This window comes from Achroia grisella, unplaced genomic scaffold (assembly GCF_030625045.1).
Source record: "Achroia grisella isolate CSIRO2021 unplaced genomic scaffold, CSIRO_AGI_Agris_v1 utg1245, whole genome shotgun sequence".
NCBI lineage: Eukaryota > Metazoa > Arthropoda > Insecta > Lepidoptera > Pyralidae > Achroia > Achroia grisella.
This window is the reverse complement of record NW_026712606.1, coordinates 2694235-2706614: the sequence shown is the minus strand read 5'-3', so window position 1 is coordinate 2706614 and position 12380 is coordinate 2694235. Positions and strand designations below refer to the sequence as shown.

Below are 12380 nucleotides of genomic sequence, written 5' to 3'. Positions count from 1 at the left end.
TTAGAATTTACTCAGACAACGGGACAGCCTTCGTCGGAGCAAATAATACACTGAGACAACTCTACCATGACGACGTGGTCACCGCTGCTGCGCAAGAATCCAGTGGCACTTCATTCCACCTGGGGCACCCTTTATGGGCGGATGCTGGGAGAGGTTGCTCCGAAGCGTAAAGACAGCCCTCTCTGCAACACCAAAAGAAAAATCCCCACGAGAAGAGGTTCTACACACACTCCTCCTAGAAGCCGAAGCCTTAATAAATTCAAGGCCACTCACCCACGTCTCCGTAGACCCTAATGTCGAAGAAAGTATAACGCCATTTCATTTTCTAATTGGTTGCTCCTCTCCCCACCAATCATTCGGAGAGATGGATGAACGCGACCTTATCCGTCGAGTAAATTGGAAAAAGGGCCTTCGTCTTGCTGACCACTTTTGGGCTAGACGGTTGACGGAATACCTCCCCACACTGATTCCGAGACGACCAGGAGAAAAACCAGAATTTAAAGTCGGAGACCCGGTTCTCATTGCCGACGGCAACCTTCCGCGCGGTTCATGGCCACGGGGCCGTATCTTAAAAACATTCCTCGGTCCCGACAAAACGATCCGTGTGGCAGAGGTCGCCACCAAAGGAGGTATCCTCAAGCGCCCAGCCCGAAAGTTGGTTCCTCTACTAGACCGCCAGCATGTCAGCTCAAACTAAACCGGTGCTCACACCGCGGGGCGCCATGTTGCTGACGTACTGGCCATATACTTTTATACTTCATATATTGTATTTTTCTAAAGAATTTTATTATATATTTTTTGTATACAGAACTTTAATATCAAATAAACATTGTGACAGACAACAACAATATTTATGATTAGAATGTTATCAATTTCAAATTGTTTCAAATAAAAATTATTGCTTGATCAGTTCAATTTCAATAATTGCTACAAATGAAGATAATTCTGTTTTTGAGACATTATACATGGTCATGGGTCTTATACTGACATCAAGATTATTGAAAATTGTTTTTTATGGGACTGTCTGGAATAATTCAAGTTATTTTAACTATTATATGGAACTATATTCATTTAAAAAGGATCAATAAAGTTTGGCATGTTTTCTGTTTGTTAAATATATACCACTTTTGTTATGTTTGTTCACTGATCAAAGTATGTACCAACGACAGAGCGATATATTTTATTTTATCTAAGGAATGGGAGTTCATGTGATTTCGGGTGGCAGCGTGTTTGTTATGCAAATTGTGTTCCGATTACAAATTGTAACAATTCTACTAACGGTCGTCTGCCCGACGATATTGCGATAACGGCTGTAACAAGCCGTTCACTTCAGTGGTGGTATTACTTCCTGGGGTGATATTTTAAATGTTGAACGCTATATATTCTATAGTCAAATAGTAATAAAAAATGTATGAATAATCTGAATATTTTTTTTACTCTTTATTGCACAATAGAGAGTGCACAAGGGGCGAGGTTAATGTCATATGGCATTCTCTACCAGCTAACCTTTGGGTAGAACTAGAAAGCGTTGTAAGGCAGTGATAGTGAAAATTTGTGATAATAATATTATAATATATAAATAACTAAACAAAATCTATGTACAATATAATATTTATGTTATATAAATATAATATATATTCAAAATATACACAAATTTTAAATATTACATACTTTTTATTTATTTGACATTGGCGAAAAGCCCTAAAGCAAAAAACTGCGAACTGAAGTTATTATTGAAACTAGATACTATAAAATATAGATTCTCGACGCACTGCAATAGAATAATACTTATAAAATAGTCGGTATTTAAATTAAATTTTCTTTTCTCGTATATATGTATACCACATGTATCAATATATGTATAATAATAATAATAATATATCAATATCAATTTACATATATTTTGGTACTTATGTTTATGTTTATCATGTAAAATGATGACTTATTTAGTTATTTCCAAGTATATTTGAATTATCTTTAACATTTTACCAACTTAAAGAAAAGGATTTTTTTCTTCTTTTCTGTGCCTTGAATGTCAGACTATTTGTTATGTATTCTCTTTCATATATTAAACGAATTATTCATATTTTAATTTTCCTTTTTTTATCATTACATTTTTGATTATATATTTTCGATGATATTGATATTGGTTGACTGTTAGAAAATACCGCGGTGGTGTTAAGGCCGCCAAATATGCTATTACTGTGTGCATTAAAGATATTTAAACAAATATATAAAAATCTCTTAACTAGAGCGCTTTTTTAAAACGCATGTCAGTATTACTTATGTAACATGCTATTGGTTAGACTATAGATCTAGCTGTTACTTGATCCACTTTCTTGGATAGACATATGTACTCGATAATAAAATACGGTCATTCCCGTGAAGGAAACATCGATATCAATCCAAAAATTAATTTGAGAGTTGCCGATAAACTTGCCTTGAACTAGTCAAGTGTTGCTAGTTGATAGTTGACTATAGTCTGACTATATCATCTGGGGTAACAGGCATGAGGGTACATATGTACCTATGTATAAAAGAAAACACTTCTTTTTTATACATAAATATGAACACTAAATTGAAAGGGCAGGTAATAAATATAACATAGTTAATTTACTGAGTTATGCGGGCATTTTCTTATCGTAGTCAAAGCAAACTAACTAAGTACCTAACCTAAGATTAATATTCTTGGAAAGATAGATTAGAAACCGAGTTAGTTCGGGGTCAGACTGGCATTGACAAGAACTGATTTAATATATTTCAATACATACAAATAGACATTTAATTGAGTTAAATAAATATTAAACAGAGAGCACCTGAGCAACTTTCGCCTAGAAGAAATTTCCTGAGACAACATTGAATTAAGTAAATTATCTTCACACTGATATTATTAAGGTTGGTAATTTTTTGATTACTCTGAACTACATTGTTACAATTATGAAATTTAATTAACATAGTTGGCATCTCTTGTTAAAATAAATAAAGTTTTATTTTAAGTATAGTTTCAACGGTCTACAAAAATGAAAACGTTATGAATTTAACAGCATTTTGGTGTATGTTACGTTAGAAACAATTATCGACTGATTTTGATTATTTTTGCGATATATATTTATGTCATTAGTTTAAGAATAAATAAAATATTCTTTTTCATTACATACTTTATTAGGTTAGGTTGCTTGTTGAAAAAAAATGGGCTTCTGGTATTACTAAAAGTTGGATAAAATTTCTATAGAATCCAAAACAAGATTAAAGAATTTATATGACCAGTAATTATACTACTAACTGTGAGTAATATTAGGAGTAGGTATCTATTTAATTTGGATAAGAAACTACAGTAGTGTTATCTCAGGCTTAAACTTTGTACTCTTATCTACAGAAATAAAGCGGATGGAGTATAGCGTAATTTTGTGCTTATAAAGTTCATGTGGAGAACAAATACAGAAATCTTTTTATATTAATAATATATTTTCTTATATTATAAATATGATATATGCAATATCAATATTAAAAATATATATATAGAAATCGTAATCGTGTTTTTTTTTTATTGGGAGGTTTGGGCTATTGTCAAGTGCTAAGGCATGTAACACTGCGGCCTGTGCTCTATTGTGCTCGCCCCTATTCAAAGTTCGCTACCTAGACCCCTGAGGACAAAATTAAAGGATATTCTTAGGAGCGATGGTTTTTATCTCCCCAGGATGTAGTGTATATATACATTCTAAAGGAGGATACTTCGTTTGTACATGAGAGAGCTACAACCACATAGGATATGCAGTGGTGTTTCCTCTTATGCTTGGCAAAATCTGAAAATTGATGTTAAGTGATTTCGCCATGGTCTTGCAGTATCCAGTGAGGGCCCTAGTCATACATTTATTGTTTTTACTCAATAGTAGTAGTCTATTAGAGTATTGATTCGAGTAGCCCGTTAGTTATGGTAATCATTGTACGCTATAATGTTTGATACATATGTATAAACCCTAATTTTCAGTATAGTAAATAAAACTATGAAAAGTTCTGTGACAACCCTATAACCCCCGAACACAGTATCGGCTCCTTCCAAACATAGTAAGCCTGTTCCGTAGCCGGTGTCACGAACAGACTGCGGTTGTGGTAGACGGCCGGTGACCGCAACGTCTTGCAATTGTAACTAGGCAACTAAGCAGTGTTGCAAAAACTATAGTACCCAGACAAGTTAAGCTAGTTAAGTATGGAATCCATATTAGTGTCATTTAGTAATTATTTTAAACCTCTGTTCATGTAAAGAGTCAGAGCGTAAAGGCGTGTGATTTTCTAGAGTCCAAAAGTTGTAAATTTAAATTTGAACGTGATAAAAAATTAGTTTTGATCAATTTATATCAAAAATAATCTCGTTTATTTCTACTTGTGAGGTCAAGAAATATATTTTTAATATGTATATCAAGTGTTAATTAATTTAAAAGTTAATATAATATTAATTATTTTAAAGTATCGGTATCGTGTGGAGTTCAACTGTATCATTTGTATGTAGACATACAAACATTTGACGTAAACCTTCTTTGTATAATTTTACGTATTTATTATTGAAGTATATTTATTATCTTAAGAAATAGATGTTTAAAATAAGGAAAAATCAATACTGATTCCTAACTTTGAAAATTAAATTAGAAAACAATCAATACCTTTTTATTGAATCACTCAATGTTAAAATTGTATTGGTACAAAGGTTATAATAGTAAGCGACGAAATCAATAAAAAAATATAAAATACAAAAATCCAAGAAATGGAATACAATTCCATTTTTATAAGTAATAGAAATATGCAACAAAACAAAACTAATCTCGTTGAATATTTCAGCTGCAATATCGTACAGATAAATTGTGATCGTAAGCTGTAGATAATAGCATTGCTATTGTGAAATGTCTTATTAAAACATGTCACAACAAGCGAAGAATCTTTAAGAACGTGAGTTAAAAGCTCAAGACGAAGACATTAGAGAAGGCAATTACTGAATAATAATTGTTGAATCGTAACTGATGGAGAAAATATGACAAATTGTATCTTCTTCATTTAATAAGAAGAAGAATGATTAGATGGAATAGTATAAATATGTATATCATTAAAGAGACATATAAACTCCTATCATTTTAATGTGCGTAAATTGTGTATACTTATAAACCTTAATACCACAGGGATGTAGCTAGATCCTATTTGAAGTTAGGAGGATATTGTTAGTAATGGACTCTAGTGATAGTTAGATCGATTTTCATGTGGTCACCCCTGGTAATACCGGCACTATGGGCTAACTGATCTTATCACATCCTCATACTATCAACTTCCTAATGTCCTATCACCACTGAACAGGCAGATGCACAATACCATGATCATCTTTGCTATTTTAGTAACCGGCTCTAGTAGTTTATCATCTAGTGAAGTAATATTAAATTAATCAAACTATTAACTATTAATATTTAAAGATTTAGGAGTACCAGTACTAGCTGTGCCTGCGGTTTCACCCACATGAAATTTATGGCTTATGTGTTATTCTGATGTAAAAGTTATGCCATTGTGAAGTTTCATTAAAATCCTTTCAGTAGTTTTTGCGTGAAAGACTAACAAATATCCATCCTTCATCCATCCATCATCATACTTACAAATTTTGACGTTTATAATATTAATAATAAGATTTCGCGATAACCAAGAATTTTCACATCTGCAATGCATGTAGACTTTTTAACTCCTCGGTAGAAGCTAATTACCTTAAGTAACATACCGCAAAATAGTCCACCGCAATTAAGAACGCTCGACTTTCTTCGACTATGCACCGCGGCAGCTTTATGAACTTAAATCTCATTTTGTGGATGTAAATTTAGTCGTCGTACATTAGCTCGCAACGTATATTTTTGCCAACTGTTGCTACGGAACGTGAGAATACTAAAATCTTAATATAACAGAAACTAGCGAGGCCGCTAGTTCGTAGCCGTATAACTTTCTTGTTTGTTTGTAAATCGATTTGAATAAAACTAACATTTTTAAGTGAAGTTTACCACAATAAGTTACTAAAAGTTGCATTAAAATTGGTTATGCTGTTTCAGTGACAGACGCGCACAAATAGAAAAAAGTTGTAACAATATTTATTGGCTTTTATTAAGGTATTTCACCAATAATATTTTTTCTTATCTATCTTTATTTACAACAAACATAAGTTACATTTGCGTTATATATACATTAGGGAGATTTTGTAAGTCGTTTGTATGGGTACCTCTGTCTCATCTAGTTGTGCTACCAAGCTGCTTGCTTTGCAAACTATGTTCCGGATTAAACGAAGAGATAAAGTATTGAAATTACATAAATGTCTTAGTTCTTGAACTGAAATTGAAAATTCTATGTAATATAATAAAACTATACAAATATTTAAAATTAGTAAATTGAATATCCAAATGCAAAACAAGTTTGCTGCTTAAAAAGTTTTAATTGGACACAGATGATAAATATGTAAATTTTCTCCAAGAATGTATTCAACACAATTCGGCTGACGCTGAAACAGGCGAGATTCGAAGTGGAAATCTTTTACATCAGCTTTCTTTCTTTATTCATAGTCAGCATAGTGGTAGGGGTCTCGCCTAGGAAGCCACTGTTCTGCAGTATTTTTGTGATGGCGTCGTCGCCTATTTTTTTTAGACTTTTTATCGTCTTTGGCTATATCAGGTTTAGCCGGTGAATGAGTTCTATCTTTATATGAACACGTTGTTGGACGAAACTTGGCAACATTCTTGTTGTTACGATCTTCCACACAATAACTCCTATTTGACATGTATTTTAAAAACCGCATGAAGTATACCCATAACAACATTATTGTGCCATAACAAATGATCTTCTGTACAGTAATTTCATCAGGTTCTTTGTGAACTAACATCTTTTATATATCTGTATTCTAAACACATATAATTTCCAACCAAATAAAATTCACTAAAATTTACTTACATTATATTTTTAGAGTATCCTGTTTCTATTAATAGATTTGTCAATTTGACGTATTTTGTACAACTTTCTTAACAAAGTTTATAAATATAATGGTATAAAAACTCTTTAAAAAATTTTACAGCGTCTATAATATATAATAATAATCTTGTATAATACGTACAAATTATCTACAACGTCCCAAACTTAATAAAGCTTGTGTTTAGATATATAAAATATTTTTTTTATTTTTATATTATATTATATGTATTAAATATTTTATATAGTACTATGGATGGTGGCATTATTATTGCACCAATTTTATAAAGTCTGTCAATTCAATAGCATTCTTTGTATGTTAAAATACATATATGATTATGTACTTCAAATAAATACAGACTATAATTATTTTTATTCCGAAAAAAAATGGAGGTATAATATACCATAATACAATAATATATTATATGATTGGTTACATTGTTTTAAATTTAAAAACAATATGTAAAATTAATTACAATCTAAAATTTCAATTATTATAATATTATTATATCTATGTATATAAGATTCTTAGCATTCCATTGTTTCACCATGTCAGAGCCGGGTCCATCGTGTGCCAAAGGGTGGAACTTTTTGCAGTTCCTGGGACTTGTAAGATTCCCGTTACTGACGTACATCAATACTCACCTTGTATTCCTGCTTGTGTTCACTCCCTGTCCATGCTTCCTGTCCAGCCTATTCTGGTAAGAGCCTGCTAGTTCAGTTATAATTACTTATATTATTACAGAACTTCCTGCAATTTCTTTCAAAAAATTGTTGAGAGTTTTCATTATATACTTCGACCATATAAAATAGCAAAATTAACTTATTTATATAGAATCCATTAACTATAGAAACGTTTTTATTGTAAACGGAAATCTTATTTATTCAGTGTCACGTGAATTATCTAATTTTAGTAAGTGCTATATGATCAATTTCTATTCGTGAATAGGAATCAATCGTATCGTATTGGTAGAAAATAGCACATTGTTAGAACTGTGTGAAAAGACATCTGTCAGAAATTGTCTTCTAATAAAATATACACATTTACTACTATTAAAATTTCCTGTATTACATAATTATTATACAAAAGGGGATTTCCTATTCATAATTGCATAATTACACAATTGGTTCTATAATTATTCAAAATAGGGGAGACCGGGTACAAAAGTAACATTTTGCACTTTTACCTTGGTTTCTAGTTAGGTGTAATTATTTTAATAAAATTAATATAGCCATAAATAAATTCCGTTTATATTCTTTACATTAGTCTCTTGATTTATCATTTTATTGTGTATTTTATATGAATCACAGAGACTTCAAAAAAATTCGTCAGTTGTTACTTCCGACCACGTAGGCAGGCCGAAAGTAACACGTTGTGGGTCGAAAGTAACTGGACAAAGGGGTTTGTAATGAATGTAATATACATATTAAATCGATAAATTATTTATTAGTAGACTTTGTATTAATAACACAGGTAAACATTTACACTTTAAATGCTCAAAAATGTTTCAAGAAAACAAAACAAATTATTCTTACTTTAAGTAATGAGATCAATTATTATATAGTAATATTTTTTTTATAAACAGACTAATTAGCATTAGTTTTTTAGTCAGACTCACAATTATGGCACACATAATTTGCATCATCGTTGACGCATTCAACATGTGACCACATTTTACATTGGGTACATTGTATCCACTGCTCATTTCGTTTACTGTTGCTAAAAGTTTCTAAACAAACGAGACAGAAGCAATCTTCGTCGTCAGATTTATTTTCCTTGTCTTTAGCTTCGTTCTTTGTCTTTTTTCCTTTTCCCTTTCCTTTCGTAGATGTCATCTTCCTCTTGCCATTTCCAGTATGTGGTTGTAAAACCATTTTCTTGGCTTTATTTCTTTGTTGGTATTCTTCTTCAATTGCGTTTTTTTCGGGCGTATCCGTCAATATTGCTGTCTTACGTTTTTTACGTCCTTTATTTGTTGTAGTTCTCGGACCCGCTTGTGGTAAAGGTCTAAGATCTTTAGGAGTGAAATCAAATGGTTGAGAAGAATTTGCTTGTTGTAGTAGGTCCTGGTACTGGCGAGTTGGATCTTTGAGAGATATCATCGCTAATTGTACGCTGGACAGTCCGGTCACTCGATGGTGGAATATTATCTACTAGAGTATCTGGATCAACTTGAATGGAGGATATTGCGTCAAAATTGGTCAACTGATCATTTGGTGGAATTTCATTGTTAACTTGTAAAGGCCGGTCAGTGACAGATGATGGTGCATAATCGACAGCAGTAAAAATGTTCCTGTTAAATGGACTTATACCGGTACAGGCAAATCCAGCAATTGCATTTCGATCAGTGACAGAAAGAGGAAATGCTTCATTAACAATCCCAGGAATGTAATGGATAGTCATTGTCTGCCCAGGATGATTTCGCATCCAGTTGTCTGTAGCAGTGTTTATCATTTTTTTGAATGGTCCATATATTGATCTATCTAACGGCTGTAGTGTGTGCTTGAAATGGGGTGGAAACGACAGCAGTACTATTCCATTCTTTTTACAAAATCTAGAGCTATAGATATATGTGATGCATGGTTGTCGAGCAGTAACAAGCATTTTTGATCTACTGTCGGCTTGACTTGTTTTTTGAAGTGTTCTAGAAATAGTAAAAATTCTGCTTCCTGCATCCATCCACTAGCATTGCCAGCTCCGGCACAACCAACAGGACCTTCACGTATCATGTGGTCTTGGTATCGCTTCAATGGGAATACAAAAAAAGGAGGTATGTGTCCTCCTTGAGCATTAATCGCTATAGCAACAGTTACTAATCTCCCACGTTCTGCTGAGGTTACTGCGCCTACTTGTTTAACTCCTTTTTGATTTTTACTAGGTTTTTGGACAGTGGTCACCCCTGTCTCATCCATATTCCAGATATCGTTTGGCTCAAATTTATACCTATCCATTACATTAGCAAGGTTATCATAAAACTTACTCACGTTATGTTCATTGAAACTGGAGGCCCGCGACAGGCTTGTTGCTTGCGGACATCTCAAAGAGAGGCTCGGATGTCGCTTTAAAAAACCCGCCAACCATTCCTTACCAGCCATTTGTGTATCGTGCCACTTTTCAGGAAATGATTTTCCGTTTTTTATCGCCAACTCATATGCCAATTTTCGTACTTCAGGTGGAGACAACCCAAAGTAAACTCCAGAGCATTCGATCAAATAGTCCTGAAGACATTTTTCCTCATCAATATTAAACACACGGTTGACGCAACGGTAGCCCACAATTGCGCTAGTATTTCCTGCTTTTATCTTTTTTATATATCTGTATAAAGTTACATGACAAACATTATATTTTTTTGCCAGGGATCTAATTTTTGTACCATCTTTGGCATGTTCTTCAGCTGCTTTTCGGTACACTTCCATGTCAGTAGTTCCTCGTGTGGTAGTCCTTATGCGTTGTCGCGGCATTCTGTAGAAAAAAATACACACATAACAGTTTTAAATAAATCAATCAATACGGGGACAAAAGTAACATGTTACTTGTGTACCCATAGAATATGTTACTTTTGTACCCGACCATATTTTTGTTGAAACATGAAAGATAACCTTAAAAGGGAACGTGATAGATAAAAACGAATGAAAACAGTGTGTAATCAATCTAATCAAGAATTAATATGCACATGTTCATATTGGTATCATCCTTTTCAGACTACGAAAACATTAAATAAGAAAACGTTAAAAAACTTACTTTTGATTTGTGAAATCACGTAGCGTCCTCTCACACAACCTAAAAGCGCGTGGCGCGCGCGGCGACTGAATGTAAGCGGGGGGCGGCGCAGTCAGCAAACACCTTACGTAGCGAAGTGGCGTATGGCTATTGGAGAAACCTACAGACCATTTGTTACTTTCGACCTACCGTTACTTTTGTACCCGGTCTCCCCTATATTGTATTAGTTCCATAGTATTTATTACCGAATTCTAATTATTATCTTAGGAAATAGATGTTTAATCGATAGAAAGTCAATACTGATTTCTTATTTTAACAATTAAATTATAAAATAATTAATGTACTTCTTATTGTATCACAGAATCGTTCTAAATGTAATTGCGATGATAATGTTCTTACAATAGTTAAAACGAGAAGCGACGGAATATCAACAAATATAAATTATCAATTGAAAGAATGCAACACATAATTCCACTTTTATTAGTGATAAAAGCAGAAATATGCCGCAAAGTAAAACGAATCTCGCTGAATATTTCAGCTGCAGTATCGTACAAATAAATTGGGATCCTAAGCTGTAGATAATAGCATTGCCTATTGTGAAATGTCTTATTAAAACATGTCACAACAAGCGAAGAATCTTTAAGGACGTGAGTTGAAAGCACAAGATGAAGACAATGGAGAGGGCGATTACTGTATAATAATTATAGAATCGATGAGCTGATGGAGAAGATATGATTAAGTGTATCTTCTTTACTTGGATACTATAAATGTAATAGTGATGGAACTAATTCCTTATGAATTCATAACTATGGGTCAGCTGACCTGACTTCTTCGTCATATTAATTAACTTTCTGGTGCCCCGTCAGCGTACACACTCACTTCAGTCGGCGTTTTAATAATAGGCTCTAGTAAATTATTTTAGTAATAGGGCCTAGCAATGTAGAGTAATATTAAACATTTGAATATTAAAGTTTAAAGATTTAGTAGTGCAAGTATATCATATTTCGCGATAAGCAAGAATTTTCACATTGCATGTAGATTTTTTTAATTCCTTGGTAGACGCTAATTACCTTGAGTAACATGCCGTAAAATAGTCCGCTGTAATTAAGAACGCTTGGCTTTCTTCGACTACACACTGCGACAACTTTATGAACTTAAATCTCATTTTGTTGATGTAAATTTAGTCATCGTAGTAGCAACGTATATTTTTACCAACTGTTGCTGAGGGTTGTGTAAAAACTAAAATCTTACTCTACTATACGATAAACTAGAGAAACTGCGATTCGTACCTAAGGGAAGCTTATCACAATAATTAGTGAAAATCTTACGTAAATCAGTTGAGCTGTTTGAGATAAAAAAGCACTAAAGCAACAGGCAAATAGATAAAAACTATAACAATAATTATTTTGGCTTCTATTAAGGTTAATTATTATTATTAGCTCCTTATACCTATAGTGCGCCAACAATAGTTCACTTATATATTTCATATACATACTGCGACCAATTATATTTTTATTATATATATAGATATAGGTAAAATGATATATTGTACATACATGTTTGGATTAACCGTTGTCTCATCTAATTCTGCTACAAAGCTGCTTTCTTAGCAAGCTATGTCTGGTTTTAAAGAATAGATGCTGAAATTACATAAAAAATAATTGAGTCTTCGAAACTGCTTGTT

General features: G+C 32.9%; 1 protein-coding gene across 1 annotated transcript; it reads right to left on the bottom strand.

Moving 5' to 3' along the window:
- Window positions 1-9507: 9507 nt before the first annotated feature.
- Window positions 9508-11861, bottom strand: LOC131854762 (uncharacterized). The gene is made up of 3 exons (XM_059205903.1): window positions 11767-11861; window positions 10315-10438; window positions 9508-10194 (listed from the first exon to the last, which is right to left on the bottom strand). The coding sequence occupies exons 1-3, from the start codon at window positions 11859-11861 to the stop codon at window positions 9508-9510; spliced, it is 906 nt and encodes a 301-aa protein (XP_059061886.1).
- Window positions 11862-12380: the final 519 nt, after the last annotated feature.

Bases quoted from the DNA above. Each gene is read 5' to 3' on its own strand.
- LOC131854762 (XM_059205903.1), bottom strand. From the start codon at position 11,861: ATGAGATTTAAGTTCATAAAGTTGTCGCAGTGTGTAGTCGAAGAAAGC. The intron at 10,439-11,766 runs GTAATTAGCGTC...TTTTTTCTACAG, and splicing joins TTTACGGCATGTTACTCAAG to AATGCCGCGACAACGCATAA. The intron at 10,195-10,314 runs GTTTGTCATGTA...AAATGTCTTCAG, and splicing joins CCCTGGCAAAAAAATATAAT to GACTATTTGATCGAATGCTC.